The sequence below is a fragment of the Falco biarmicus genome, chromosome 3 (assembly GCF_023638135.1).
Source record: "Falco biarmicus isolate bFalBia1 chromosome 3, bFalBia1.pri, whole genome shotgun sequence".
Classification (NCBI taxonomy): Eukaryota; Metazoa; Chordata; class Aves; order Falconiformes; family Falconidae; genus Falco; species Falco biarmicus.
The window spans coordinates 102,502,156-102,517,781 of NC_079290.1; the positions used below are offsets into that span (position 1 = coordinate 102,502,156).

The 15,626-nt window shown below is 38.4% G+C and overlaps 1 protein-coding gene across 3 annotated transcripts in view; it reads left to right on the top strand.

Annotated features, from left to right (window-relative positions):
• The window catches only part of ATP9B (ATPase phospholipid transporting 9B (putative)), a 167,936-nt gene that overhangs the window by 54,797 nt on the left and 97,513 nt on the right, over positions 1-15,626 (top strand). For all 3 annotated transcript variants that reach the window (XM_056330216.1, XM_056330218.1, XM_056330217.1), the window contains one exon: positions 12,127-12,221. In XM_056330216.1, coding sequence (XP_056186191.1) covers positions 12,127-12,221 — 95 coding nt within the window. The remainder of the gene's footprint in view (positions 1-12,126; positions 12,222-15,626) is intronic.

The following is a 15,626-nucleotide window of genomic DNA, read 5'->3' on the forward strand; positions in this document are numbered from 1 at the left end:
TAAATTACTGGTGTGGACATTCCAAAGTACTGGATGTCTATCACTACAGCTGTGCCATGGAAGCAGTGGGGAAATGGGAAATCATTTACAAATTCTCACAGTCCTTTGATTGTGAGGAACCTGTAATTCCTTGCAAGGTAATTCCACTTGCACAGTTGTCGCAGCTGGTATTTTTCAGGCCCACGTTACATTGTTTTGGTCTTCTATGTGAGTACTGTAGGTGGTATCTCAGAATCGCAGAATGGTTGAGGTTGGACCCAGGTTCCTTGCCAGATGCAGGATTTTGCACCCCCTGGTTCTGGTCTGCCTGTGTCTCTGGTCTGTTGAGGTCCTTCTGGCCATTCCCCGTTGCATAGATCAGTTTCTTGAATTTCACGTACAAAACTCTTTAAAAACGGTGTATTTACTTAGGCATAAATTACTAGCTGTAAACATGTTTATGTTTTTCAGAATTATAATAAGAAGAGCAATCTCACTTGTATTAAAATTTCTAGTTAAGAGTTTTCGGGATCCTTTACTTGTAATTACTTTTAACAACAATGGTATGAGTAAAATGTGAGAATAAACCAGGAAAACACTTTTTCTTTTGAGGCTTTGTAGCAGTTCATTTCTGTAGCAATATAACTGCCTTAGATGTGATGTTTTTTAAAAAATTTTAACGGTTTTACTGGCATAAACTATGCAGTGCGAGTACAGGTTAAGTCATCATTCATACGGCTTGATTTGCTGTTGGAAGGAGCTCTGAGTAAACTAGTAAAGACTTACTCCAGAGTGTACCTTCTCAAGCAAAGTCTGCTAATTGAAGAAAGGAGTGAATTTGAAAATTATGAATTCTTAAGCGGTTCTCTACAGGAGGAGAGTGTTGTGCTGACAAGTGTGTTTTCCTGCTTTGAAGGGTCTGGTTTTGTTGCTCTGAAAAGGCAAGTTTTAGCAGAACATTTGTGCCTTAATACAAACCCCAAACTCACTGTGGATGAAAATATAGAAGAGTTGATGCAAGTTGTATCTGTTTATTCTGGACACTTAAGGATAAGTGTTCTACAAGCAACTTAATTGCTTGGGCCCCAGCCTGCACTGGAACTTCAGATATTTGAAAATCAAGCCAGAGATAAAAATGTCAGGTTGGCATTCAGTTGCACAAACAATGTTGCTTTTTTATCACTTTATTAAACCAACTACCACAGAATAATAAGTCTGAAGGAGTTGCATTTGTCACATGTTCTAGAATTTTCTATTATGTTTAGAAAACAAGCATTATAAAGCCTACCTGTCTGGGAACTCAAATGCTTTGCAAATCTATTGCTATAGAGAATGATAAATTACTAGAGTTAGGTTTTGCACATATGGCCAGATAAAAGTTTATCTTCAGGGCATAAGTAGCTGTCAACAATCTGTCCAAACTACTTTAATCTGTTTCTGTACTATGAGTTCCTATTCAGTTTTTAACATTTGATTTAACTCGGGATTGAAATGTTTTGGTATCCACTTTAAGCCACTGAGCAATGTGATCAGCTACTTCTTTAAGATCTAGTCAGATAGTGTGGTGGTTATGTGGTGGAAAGAGGAGGTCTCAGCAGGCTTTAAGCTCCTAATAGTATTACTGTCTCTCTATTACTGATGTAAAATTACACAGTAAAATGTTATTAGAAGACTTGATCATATATTTCATTCCCTAATCATTTTGTTTTATTTTCTGTGCATACTTGGATGATGAGCACAATGCATGTGTTTGAGTATATTGGCAGCAAAATAAGCAGTAACAAAGTAGTATTTTACTATTTATTTTCATTTAGAAGAAAGAAAAAAGACTAGTAGGAGTTGAAAAAGTTGCTCTGTAAGGAGGCTGTGTATTGTGTTAGGCATAAATTTGGCTGTTCCCACTATCTAGTGATAATGCATTTCCCCAGAATTTCAGGGCTTTTGGTGTCTTGCCTGGAGCAGCAGTCTGACTATCTTAAAATCCCAAAGAATTTCCCCAGTTTTGGGAAACAGCTTAGAAAAGCTGGAGGTGAGAATCAGCAAAGCGGATTTCAGAGGTAGGACAAGTCAGGCAAACAAACTGAGAGACTCCGGGCATGTTGTCAAAGGCTTTGGAAATAAAAGACAAATTACTCTTGCAGAAGTTAGGTTCAAGAATTCCTGCGTAGCAGCAGCCTGTTACCTTTGAAGTATCTATTCGTAAGATTGATGCCATGCATTACATTTTTTTTCTAAAGATACCGTCACCTTTTTCTTCTGTTGGATTGTTTAATTATGGTGGGGCTTTTTCTTTTCTTACTTGAAGGCTTTCCTAGGCAAGCTGTTATTGTTAACTTGATGATTCTAACCAGAAAATGTCTCTTGCTGTTCCTCATTTTTATTGTGAAAAAGGAATTTCTGCATAACCTACCAAGTTCTGATTATCAGGCCTAATTAGGAGTGATCTTGCAGTTGTTTTAAAGTTAACTCAGTAAAATTTTAGACATTATCTTCAAATCAATCTGAATGGATCCATAAGGAAAGAGTGGCTGGCACAAGTTAATCTGATTCTGGCTCCCACATGGGGCGCGAGGCGTGTGCCTGGCTGGCCGTGGAGTGGAGCTGGGCAGACCTGTAGTGCCGTACTCTGGCAGCTCGCGTTCCAGTGGTAGAAAACCTCATGTGGAGTAAGGTGTTACTTCTGCTCCTGCCTTGTCAGGAGTCCGCAGCTGAGGGTGGTGCTGGGTTCTCCATGCAAGGGCTACAGCCTGTCTTGCCGCGCTGTCGTTGCTCTTGGTGCATATGAGGGGTATGAGATTTACCCAAAATATTTCACTTTGTCAGTTACAGTTCTGATCGGAGGTGTCCATGTAGCTTTACACAGCCTTCCTCTGTCTTGTCAGATCAAAAGAAACTGGAAAAAATAGAAATCCTCTGCTTTTTGCTGGCATGAAGTCCAGTGATAAATCTTGGTAGCTGGGTCTGTTGCTTCTTCCTAGGCACCTGCTTGGTGAAGGGGAATGTGCTTTTCCCTGCTAAACTTTTAACCAAAGATTTATCCTCTTGTTTTTCACGTGCCTGTTGTAATCTGAAGGCTTTATCAACTCCTTTGACTTGTACTTTTCTGTGTTTAAGCTTTATGAGATACCAAGATTCCTGTCCCCCTAATTTAGTTAATGGTATGTTCCTCAAGTTGATGCCTGTGGCTGCTGCTGACACCTTTGAGACTAAAGGTGCTTTCAGTGGGTGCTGGTATATTGGGCCATACCCTTCTCACAGCCACCTCCGTTTGCTTGTAAGCTCTGCTTTCATCGAGGCAAAATGCTCCTTAAGTGAGCTAGAAGCACACTTTGAGGTGTATATGCATATGTATTTTTCTGTGTAGTTTGTCCTCAGAAATATGTAACTGCACTAGGGAGGCTGATGGGGAGAGCGAGTTCTGCTCTGCTGTCAGAGCTCTCAAGTCAGGCACCCTGTTTAGTCAATATTCTTAAAATATTCTGACAGTTTTGCACCCCTGCTTGGGGCATCAGTGTTAGTGTGTGCTTTGCATTAGGATCAGAAAATTGGTTGAACTGATTATGATTTTTTCCTACTGAAATTTAAGGCTGAAAAATAAAAAAGCTAGTTAAAAAATCCCAATTCCTGGTGCCATTTCTGTTACGATAAGCAGCAATTTAATGATTTTCCTGTATAATGCAACTATTGCATATCTGACTACATTGTAAGAAGGATCCTACTGAATCTTTAAACACACATGCAGTACTTGCACTTAGAATAGTTCTCATAATCCCTTTTAAATAGGAACCAACTTTCCATTTGTAAACCAGAATGTTTCCCTGTGAGGGCCAAATGAGCACTATGTGTTAAGGACAGAGAAATGGAAAATGCCAGCTCAACTCGGGACTTAGACCAGAATAATGATTCAAATAATGATGGCAAAAAAAATGATGTTCATGGAATAGCATCCATTTTAGACAATTTTCCTGGTTTAGTTTGACCTTAAAATGGTTTGCAGTGGAGCCAATTTTGTGTGAAGGCTGTAACCTCTCTGGCTGCAAAAGGTTCAGTTTCATCCCTCTCACCTATCTGGACGTGCAGCATAATTTGTATCAGAGTGGTCTGTAATCTCAGTGAAATTAGGTTGATGTAGTAGGTTATGCTAGGTAGGAATTTTCTCCTGCTGTGTTGCAATTACTCCTCCTGGAAAATATTTTCATCCTTGATTCATTTGAAGGAAGATGTGCCATCTACTGCTTGTTGAGAAGCATGCTTCTAATACTAACACACATAGTAAATATGACTAATAAATTGAAGATGTGCGCAAAATTGGTTTAGAAATGAATAAGCAAGGCGTAAAATACCCTCAGATTCTTGGATATTAATCAGGCGATGTGTTTGGATCATTCATGGGACAGATCACCGTAGGTTACTGCAGTTCTAAATGTTAAAAAACAAGCAGAATAGCAGATTAGCAGATGCACAAACAGGGAGTAGTGCCAGTGAAAAATATTCTGATGTTTGTATAAAACGTGATGGTAGAACTGACATCTGCCAAGTACAGTACTGATTTCCATCCCATTATATAGTGGTACTGGGGCCTCCTTTACCTGTTTTGATCTGAAAAGCGAGAACTTTTTGAGTGTTCTAAGCATTCTGAGCTTTTATTTTGTCATTAAACTGAAGATGTGAATAATTCACGTTACCTTTTTTCCTGTATCGCTGCATTTCTCCAAAAAGATGACTAGTATACATCAGAATAATAAAGCAGAGTGATGAATCAAATAGAAAAGATAAATTAATGCTTTTGAATATCCTTCTGTATATCTCAAAGTAATATAAATCAGTAAGTTAAAATTTGAGAATGTGAATATGAATGTAGATGCTTTTTTTTAAAAACTTGGAACATTGTTTACTATATATGAGAATTCTATAATGTTTTTAATAAAAAGAGATATAAACATTCTTAAAGCATGCTGAATCAATATAGCAATTCAAAGAAGATGCAGTGTGATCAAGCTTGGATTAAAAGCATCTGTGTGCTTGTCAATAAGGAACTGTGATGAGTTTGGGGGTATCATATTGACTGTGTATTAATACATGGTATCCTATAAGACCATCAGCTGATTGTTTAGAATGTAAATGAATCTGTTGATGGATCCAGTGACTCATGGCTTAAATTCCAATTAATCAATTGCTTCATCGGTTTCTTAATTCAGATCAAATATCTCAAGTACACACAGCTCTTTCATGGTCTTAAGAGAAAGTAATGCTTTAAAACTAATTTAATCAGTCCTGTATGAATGCCACTACACTTTTCGATTGCATCCTATGTGAAAGCATTGTTGCTTAAATGTTCGGGATGTTTCAGGTGTCTTGGCTTCTTTCCTCCTTAGAAACTAGCATAATTGAAAGCTTCTTGTTATAGTGGTAAATGAAACTCTGTATTCCAATATGTCATCTTAGTGCTGCTATTCATCTTGTCATCAGCTTAAAATTTTCATGCACATAGTCACTTAAGTAATATAAATGATTTAAAAATTGTTCGTAAATGATCTGGTATTAGGTGTGCGAAGTCAAAGTCCGTTTTTCTTTTGTTGGATATATTGTGGTAACCCATCTCTTTCAGTGCTTTTGACTTAAAGCAGGGAGGCTGGTAATATTACCAGACAATATATAGCTGTTTATGACACCACAGCTCCACGTGCCCTGTTTCCTGGTGACCCATCAATTAATTCATCAACACTTGATGCAGGCTCTTCACTGTGACACTTATACCAGTTGATCTTAATTTGATTGCCGTTAAAACCTTCCTTTCCTGACAACTGCTGTCAATTATACAAAATAAAATCAAGTATTCATAAGTAGGCTGTAATAGGATATAGGCAGACAGATTTAATAATTCAGTTTTGCTGAGGCTTGAAAGGCATTAGTTTGTAGCTGTTGTTCTCATTTGTAAAAAATTCATTTGATACAGCTCTGGAGAGAGAAGGCAGACGTAATTTTATTTATTTAGATTTGACAGAGAAGAACCCAGACTTGTAGTGGTGGTTTAGCATTGTCTCTGTTTAAGAATAACTGACATGAATTGTTATCAGTTACATGTTACAGAAGGTAAATGTAATTTAATTTCACGTTTGGGTTTTTTTGACTAATTTAAGTGCACACACTCTCTGGTTGTTTTTAGATTATGTCTCTGCAATGGAGTGTGGAATTCAACCCTGCATTTATGCAGACAGAACAACACTTTTTCAAGACTGGGTGCTTGGTCTTTAATATGCTGGTAGAATGTGCATATTCCTGCATATCTGCTATACACAGCTATGGTTACTTCCCTCTGCATCTGCAGCACAGCATAATGTTAAAATATGTGCTATGGCATATTTGAATTATACCTTGTAAGTGCTCTTTAGTGCTTACTGGCAAGTTTCTTTATTGAAAGTTTGCTGGTATTTGTCAAAAAAATTGCAGGCGGAAATCTCTTCAGTGTTCTTCGAGAGAAAGGTAAAGACTGTTTTCAGGTTTCACAGTGTTTGTTAATTGGCTTCTTACATACTGTTCTTTACTGTGTATACTGACGTTTGTAACACATACCATGTGTGGCATTGACTGTTAAGGCTCTGTGGAAGGGATTTGAATGTACTTGTGAAATCTAAACACGGAAATATTTTTAAAAGTAATTTTGCTTGTAAAATGCTGATTACATAAGGTGTCATTGAAGACAAGGTCTGCTGTAAGCTATTGCTCAAAGAGCAGAAGAAAGTGAAAGAAGAGTGGAAGTATTTTTATAGTGATGTTTCATTTGCTTTGTCATTTTTTAATGTTAGTCAGAATAAGTTATTCCACAGGCTTTTTCCCCCCTGAATTCAGAATACCCTCTCTTCTGTCCCATCTTGTGACTTAGAGCCGCTTTCTCGGATCCTTCTTCCAGGCCAGGAACTGGAAGTGGGGAAATGAAAATTAAGTTCTGATATAGGACAAGTGGGATAGTTTTGTTTCTTAATGGCAAGAAACCCACCTTAATTTCTCATGTTGCCGTTAGTCAAGAAACCTGGCCAGTCCTAGAAAGCAAGTACTTTCAGTATTAACATACTTTCCCACCTTCTCATTGTAAAAACAAAGTCAGTAGGCTTCACAATCAAGGTGGGGAGGAAGCTCTGGCTCTTCAAGAGGCCACTCTGCCTAAACTTTTCCTTGCCATTTTCAGAATCTGATTTTGCAGGGAATTTCCGTGAGTTGATGCATGCATGTTGAGGTGTGTTGGTTCAGTTAGCCAGTCTGGGATTATTCAAGAGAACATGAGGCCATATTTGTGTAACTGGTGCGATGTTCTGTTGCTGTCCGATTATTTTAGGACCCAGTTAGGCTACTAAGAAAAGTTCTGTTGCAGTTTCCTACTAAAGAGCTTTGCCTAAAATGTCTTTGGAAGAACAGTGTATGTAATATGTAGGGGATGCTACACATGACATGCAGTTTTGTTTCTGCAGCAAAGTAAACCAGCGTCTCTGGGATGGTTCAGATTTTCTTTCCACAGTTAATGCAAATACTAAATCTCAATGTAATTCAGATTGCTTGAATGTAGGGGGGTTTTTGCATGTTTGTTTCTTCATTACATCCTTCCATGAAAATCTGGTGGTGCAATTTTATATAGAATAATTTAGATTATTTTCCTTTAGCAAAGTAGATTGCTCTTAATCTGTGGATACTGTTTAGGCTTTCTTCTGTTCACTACACTTTCTTTAGAAACTACTTGGTAAATAGGCTGAATAATAAGCTGATTGTTTTAAGGAAAAGTTATCCATCTTTCTGTGTATCAGAAACAACACTTGCAAATTAGATAGGAGTAAATAGTTTAATTAATACACAACAATTTTTATCTTCCACATGACTTATTTAAAAGTCCGGTAAGCTAGAATACATTTAAAAAAATATATAACATCCTCAAATAATATTTTCAGAAGCCTGTATTAAATACTGTAATTAATACTCAGAAGTATGTATGTAAAAATAAAATGTAAGTGCTTGGTGGTAGCACAAGTTTAAGAACATTAATATCAGGAAATTAAAGATATCTCATATAAAAAAGTAATGGATAAAATATGAATAGCAAGTTTGGTCGTTTAAAAAATACAAGATTTGGCTATCTCGTGATGAGGCATAGTATTAAAAGAAAGCTTATGATATAATTGGTTTTTACTTCATTAAGAAGCTTCCCTTTCTGGTTTGGGGCGGATTTTTTCTTTTTGGGGGTTGTTGGGTTTTTTTTCCTTCCTCTCTCACTTTTAAGTTTTAGGTTGAAATATGACCAGCATTGTCCAAGCACAACCTGTGTTGAGTTTGAAAAATTCTGCGCAGGGCCTTTCCGCAGGATGGCTGGGGGTAGGCAGGCCAACAGGAGAGGCCACTGCTGCACACGCAGGTGTAAACCAGTCGCAGGTCCAGACAGCCCCAGGTCCAGTGCACATGGAGCGGGGGGATTCTGCCCACTGCCCTGTCCTGAGCACGGTGCCTTGGCGGGGCAGGGCAGGCACTAGAGTGTTAGCATCTTCGCAGGTGAGCTTTTATATCTCTATTTCAAAACACCATAAAATTCACTGAAATACACATTATTTTTGTTCAATATTCTGTTAACACAGAGAATAAAAAAGGTGGATTTTTATCCATAGTATCCCAAATAACCATAAACAAGAAGTCTGTTAATAATTAGTGCTGTATCCTTATATTTTAAAGTTCCATAGTTACTTCAGGTTCTTAAAATGGTTTTCATCCTTCCTGTGGCAGGTGGTGCTTTTGCACAGAAAAGCAATCTTAGGGGAGATTCTGGACAGGCCTCAAATATTTGAGCTTTTGCTAAAACACAGAAAATGGAATTGTAGTCCTAGGGCTTCCCTAAGAATACAAGTTTCACAGATTTCCACTGAAATGGTTTAAAAAATCACTTCAGTTGTACTTGGGCAGCACCTTGCATGGACAAGCTCTAAATTGATTTCTGCTGTCTTTGGCTGATGAGGCTAAATGGGACACACTCGTAAATTAGTTTTCATGTGCGCACATGAAGTGTGCACCATTTTTGATAAATGATTAAACTCTTTAAACCCAGTGTAACTTCCTTAAATCAACCCTTAAATTCTAATTGAGACCGCTCAAAAATTCTCACTATAAAGACAGAATTGTCAGGTGTGTTCACGGTGTTGAGCTCTGCCCGCTGATCTTGATTGACTGAATTGTTGTGCATCTGAGTGCCCTCACTGTATAAAGTAAAAAGTTTAATTTTATTCACTATCTTTTATATGTAGCTTTATGAAAATTTCCTACATTGTGTGGAATATTTATATTTTTGAGAGCTGTGCTTTGATTGTTAAATACTTAAAATACTTCATGACTTTTCCTTTAAAGCAGCACAGAACGTTAAAGAATGTTGATTATTTGTGTGCTGTAAATAATAGTCAGATTCAAGACTTATCACTGAATTCAGAAGCAATAGCAATTCCTGATGTTTGTACAGGTGTTATTTTCCTAGCAAGTCATATTCAGGTTAGAAATGTAAGAAATTTTTATCAATGACTGAAAGAATTCTGTTTGTTAAAAGTATGTAACCCAATTTTTTACTACATTTGCTGGGGTTTTTTTTTTAATCTTATCGATGAGGGGGAGGGGAGAATGCTTCCAAGCCATTCAAAATGGAGCAGTTACAATAGCTATTTTCTCAGAAGACTTTGATTTTTAGAAGTTTTATGTACTGATGACTCAAATACCTTCCAAAGGTAAAGCAAGTGTGATTCCAGGCAGTGCAGCATGGGGAATGTTTGGGTTTTTACATGTCCAAGAGCTTGGTAGGGGTGAAGGTTGTTTTTATGCATTGTTTCTAATTACATGTTTAATTTCCCATGTTTATAGCTTCGTTAAGCCAGGTTTCAAATCAGTATCTCATAGTATAATTGCTTAGTCAAATCTGCTGCAGTATTTGAGGTAGAGACGAGGACTGTATTGTTTCAGTTTTGCTGTTGTGATCACTATTGAAAGCTGACTTGGCAGAAAGCAGCTCCTTTTTCTTGATAAAAGGGAAACAGGCTATGAGATAAGTTATTGATGAAATTAACTGCTGAAGTGGAGAGGAAATGCAGCTGGCCAATACATGTCATAGTGTGAGCTCTATTAAATGAATATATGTGCAGTCAACCATTCACAGGAGCCACACTGGTCTTGAACTGCATTGATCTCTGGTATAATTCTAAATGAAATTGATGGAAGAGAGCAGCCATTGACAGGAAGGGTAAAGAGAACCATGAAATGTCTTGTACAGGAGAAGTATGATGGGGAGTGGGCTCATCAGTGCCCTGGATAAAAAGTGCAGTGAAACCATGGTGTTTTTTGGTGTTCCTGGGTGCCTCACCCATAATTACAATGCAGCTTATGTTACTGGACTCTTCAAAAATTGCTTTATAGTATTTTATTTTTAGAAAAAAATCTTAAAAATCCTGTCCAGAATTTAAAATCAGCTTCAAGAACTTTAGCTCCAGTGTTACAGCTTGCAGCTCTGAGCTTTGGGTGAAATTCAGTTGTGATAATGTGTTCTGAGAGTTACCTTAACATGTAAAGATTTGTTTACTTACTATGCATTTAACTTAAATACAGCTGTTACATGAAGGATTGTTAAGCTCCTTTCAAGGCTCTTGTGCAAAAATGCTACCTTCTAGTCAGATATAATTTCAGGTGGCTTCTCTCTCAGGCATGTCCTTTCAGACCGTTAGCTCATTGAGCTGCTTAATTTACAGGCCTTGATGAATAAAACATTGGGTTCTGTTAGATTTTACTTACATCAGGGTCCACGTGTCCTATAAAAGAATATCTCTCTTAATTCTGTGCTCGCTGGTAGGTACCCTTTCTGGATGTACTGCCTGTGGGATTCAAAGCTTCTAGCCCATTGCCCCCTGGTCCGTGTGAGAAGACCCCAGCCTGGGTAACCTCCTTGGCCAGGCTTTCCATCAGTTTAATTGCTACCCCATCACTTCTAGTGATGAAACTGGTTTGTTAGGTCTTAATGTATTGGTTGAAATATAGAAGGAATTATGGGTATATATGCATGTATGTCTATACACATTGTTTAAAATTTGCAAATAACTACAAAAATACTTCTCTTTCACACCCATGGCACACTGTAACAATAGCGTATACAGTTGTTAGGCTGTAGCTTAATGAAAGTTGTCATTATTCAGAAATATTTAAGGGGTTTTTTTAGTGTAGCAATTGAGGAGTATTGCTAAAATTTTACCACTTTTTAAAGACTTAAAACTAGATGGAAATTGTAGATAATTGTGTATGTTTTTAATAGATTTGCAATGTTCGTCTGCAGTCTTTTTTGAATCTTACTATGAGTAAGCTATGTAATACTCCAGACTTGATGATGGCTATCAAACCAGTTACTGGGGTGGGGGGAGGTTCTGCAGTGGTCTCAATTTTCTGTTCCTTGAACGCTGGCCGCCTGCCCGTGAAGCATGCTGCGTCTCCGTGGTGTGCACCAGCCTGCATCTCGAGCTCCCTCCTATATTAAGTACCATGCATGTTTTACAGCTTTCTTTAGCCTTGAGTCCTTGACGCTTACAGATGATTCAAAATTATTTATTCTAAGTATATACATTGGGACCCATATTGTTTTGAATAATATCCATGTTAAGGATTTATTTTTAAAAAAACTTTTTTCAGAGAAGCCAGGAAACTATAAGCAGTGGAAGTTTATGGTGTCATACCAACATGTGCAGGCATCGGTTCCTTACTCTTTTGTGTTGGGAATTGTACAAGTGACACAGTTTTAAAATGGAATAATGAAACCTGTTTCGTCTTCAGCCAGTGAAGTTGTATCTCTTGCTGGTAACATTTGGAAACCTGTTTACAAACTATTAAGAAACATGTGAAATAGGATTCCCTCCCCTGTTAATAAACAGGCATATTGTTAATTGTATCAGGTAAAAATTGTGCTATTGTGTGATATCTGGAGCATTCCTGGAAGAAAGCACACAGACATTCCAAAATATGAATCCTTTTATAAGTAGCATATTTATTTTTTAAAAAGCTGTAAATTGCTTTATTTTCACTCTTTCTATTTTTTTTAACCCAAACTGAATTTTTGAGATCAAAAAAAATAGTTTGCTGTCTTTTTATAACTTCAAGGTTCGTGTTTCATTCGAACTGACCAGCTGGATGGAGAAACAGACTGGAAACTGAAGGTTGCTGTCAGCTGCACACAGAGATTGCCAGCTTTGGGGGTAAGCATTTTATCTACTTCTAAGAGATCTTCCATGTATGCATATATATATATCTCATCTAAAGGATTGTTACAATTGTTGTAAGTACTGAAAAATACCTGTTACCACAATCTTAGGTTTTGCAATAAATAGGAGATGGATATTCCACTGAATGCTGAATGAGAAGTTGGTTAGGCAAATATTCTTGTTTTTACGTTGAAAAGAAACAGATAGAATTGGATTTTTCTTTTTCAACTTAGCAGTTATCATTGTGGTCCCCGCTGACATCCCTCCTCTGCAGAAGCGTTATCACAGTTGTGTTTTCAGCCAGGTGTTACACTGCAAGCACAAGTCGTTCTTGCCTCGAGAGCCCTGGCTTTGTTGGCAGGCTCGGGCAGCAGCAGCCAGCTCCTGGGCGTGAGGTGCTGCCTGGTGTCAGGATGCTTGCAGGGCTGACGGGGTGCAGCATGCAAGCTCCTGCACAGGAGGGCTAAGAGTTGCCTGAATGTGTGGTTTTTTGAAGTGAATATGTCATGTCATGGGTATCTATTAAAATCGTGAAAAAGGACACGTGTATGTGTGTGCATATATGTGTGGATTCAAAACAGATCCATATCTACAAAACTGTGTAGAGTAGTATAAAGGTCTCAGCTGTGCCCCTCATACTGGGGAGGCTCGATGTTTTGCAGGAGAGTTGCTTTGGGATTAGGAGACTTGCTCTGGACACATGCTCAAGTTTCAAGCTTGTGGAAATTTAACCGCAGAATTTCTAGTGTTTTGATGCTAAATCCTTTAGGTGTTTTATTAAAAGCATCTTAAGAGGACTGTTTATATCCCATGTCAATAGAAAAAGGGTTAGATAATCTGCCAGATTTTAGCAGGACTCCTGCAGTTATTCTTTCAGAATTACAGAGTTCCTGCTATACTGAAATTAGCAAAAGGGAGAGATTTATTTTTTTTCCTGGGTTCATACTGTTCTGGCTACTGGCCTCACGTGTGACCGGAGGAGGAAAAATAGCTAGGTTTGAATTTAGAGGATTGGGAACAAGGGATGGAAGCGAAGGTTGGTCATCGCAGACAGATGCTAAGTCAGGCTCCAAGGTGGGAGTGCTGGTGCAAGAACAGACAGCGACAATTGTTCTGTAGCCTACAGTTGAATTTAGTATTTGTAATAATGCCTCTCCCGTAGGTTTTTCTCATTTAGTCATTGCTCTATCTTGTTTTGTCATTTTTAAAAAAAAAAATTGTCACGTTTGAGACAGATGCATGCATTTGACTAAAACAGTCAATTTTCTATCTTGCTTCGGATTTTTAAAACGAAATAGTGCTTTTCAGATAGTTATAACTGTGCCAAACTTAGCTGCTATTTTTTAATTTCTCTTTCATTTTGGAAGCATCACTGACTGCACTTGGCAAATGCAGCTCTGTGCAGAGTGCTGCCTCTTGGAGTTCTGTTTGCTGGTTATACTTTCAGTGTTGTGAGCTTGGAAATGTCAGTGTTCTGAGCTTTGGTGTTTGGAGGCTGGTGAAATCTGGAGTAAATTACAATGCAAAGGTTTCTTTACACTCTCCTTTGGAAAAGAAGAGGAAAAAAAGTTGTACGTTATATTTTTATTTTTTTTTTTAAACTCTAATCCATATCTGAAGTTTTCCCTCCTTGCTAGGAAGAAATAGGCCTGGTAAAGCAGGGAATTGTTATACTGTAACTTTTATATTATTTGTTTTTTTTCTAAAAAAAAAATCAGTTATTGAGTAGACTTGACAAATAAATTGTCATCTGTGGAGATAGTATAAATTTATGGTTAAACCTGCACATTTGATTTCAAGGAAGTAAATGTTTGTATTGTAGTTGCTTACGGTGGAAAATAAATCCAAAATGGTTTGACGTTGGGGAGTCTGTGTTTGACCAGTCAGACGTGCGGCCCCAGCTTCCCGCAGGAGTGAAGCTGGTGGTGGTTGTTCTGGGCATGTGGGGAAGGAAGGCAAGAATCATCTAGAAATTATTCACACATCTTGGAAACAGTGTACAAGAGTCAGCTGTACAATATATTAACCATTTCTTCCTTAGTTGTTTCCACTCACTGCTATTAACTGATCTCAGAATGGTCTGTGCTTCTTGCAAGATGTTCTTGTGTTAGTCATCATCTTGAGCTGTAGGTGACAACCTGAGTTGTGTCATTGGGTGCGGTTAAGCAAGAAGCTGTGTACACTTCAACAGTTAGATATTGGGAAGAAACCCTTCAACCGTGAGGGTGGTGGGGCACCAGCACCGGCTGCCCAGAGCAGCTGTGGATGCCCCATGCCTGGCAGGGCTCAAGGCCAGGTGGAATGGGGCTGGGAGCAACCTGGTCTGATGGAAGGTGTCCCCATGGCAGGGGTTGGGATTAGATGATCTTTAAGGTCCCTTCCAACTCAGAGTGTTCTTTGGGTCTGTGAACAAACCTTGCCTAGCCACCAGCAGCAAATGGAAGCCACCAGGCAGGTGACGTGCTTTTGCCCTTTGTCGCATCACGCCGTTACTGGCGGTTAACCGTGCTAGCCAAGCCATTGTCTGCAGTAAGGTGACATGTCATCCTGAGGTAGCTGGCACTGGCTATAATCCTTCCTGCCGGCTAAACTGTCATCACCCAGTTTCCACACTGTGTGGTTTGATCAGACCATTGACACTTACTGGTTCTTTAATGAGATTGTTTTAAATGGCTGTTTCCTAGCTGGGCCTGGCCTGTTGGCAGTGGTCATGTCCCGTATCTGCCTCACTCTGAAGCCCCAGCTCTCTGTGAATTATTTTGGGGAAACGATAGCGTAAAACACCCAAATGTAAATGCTTTTTAGGGGGTCCCCAGATCCTTCAAAGATGATCATGCTCAGCGTGCATCCCAGAAAGCTGTTTCCTTCCTCTGGAAATCACATCGGTGTCTAATTTCTGCAGACACTTTTACCTTGACTGGGATGGCAGTAATATGCAAGAGTATCAGCCATCTAAAGAAACTTTGTGGATGGATAACTTCAGAATATTAACGTGGAGCTCTAAGCAAGCCATGAACTTTGAACGAACAAAAAATATCATTATGGAATTACTTTATTCTAAGCCTAATTTTTGTACTTCCTAGTAGAGTCATAAGCTGTATCTGTATGTAGGCCCTACATGTACTAGATTTTTAAAAAGTTAAATTAAAATGCAGTGGGCAGAATTACTTCATTATAGTTACAGTAAAAATAATAGTTTTGGAAAAAAGAGTAAAAAAATAGGACAGTTGCTTTAAACATGTAGGGATAATTTTTGGCACCCTTTGAAACTTTACACCCAGCTTATCTAAAAAAGGGATGCCTAAACTGTGTAGTTGAAGGTATCTCAGCAAACATTATTCAAGCTGTCTTGTACATGCAATGCCAAAAATTTGAAGCAACTTGGTTCATAGTAAGAAT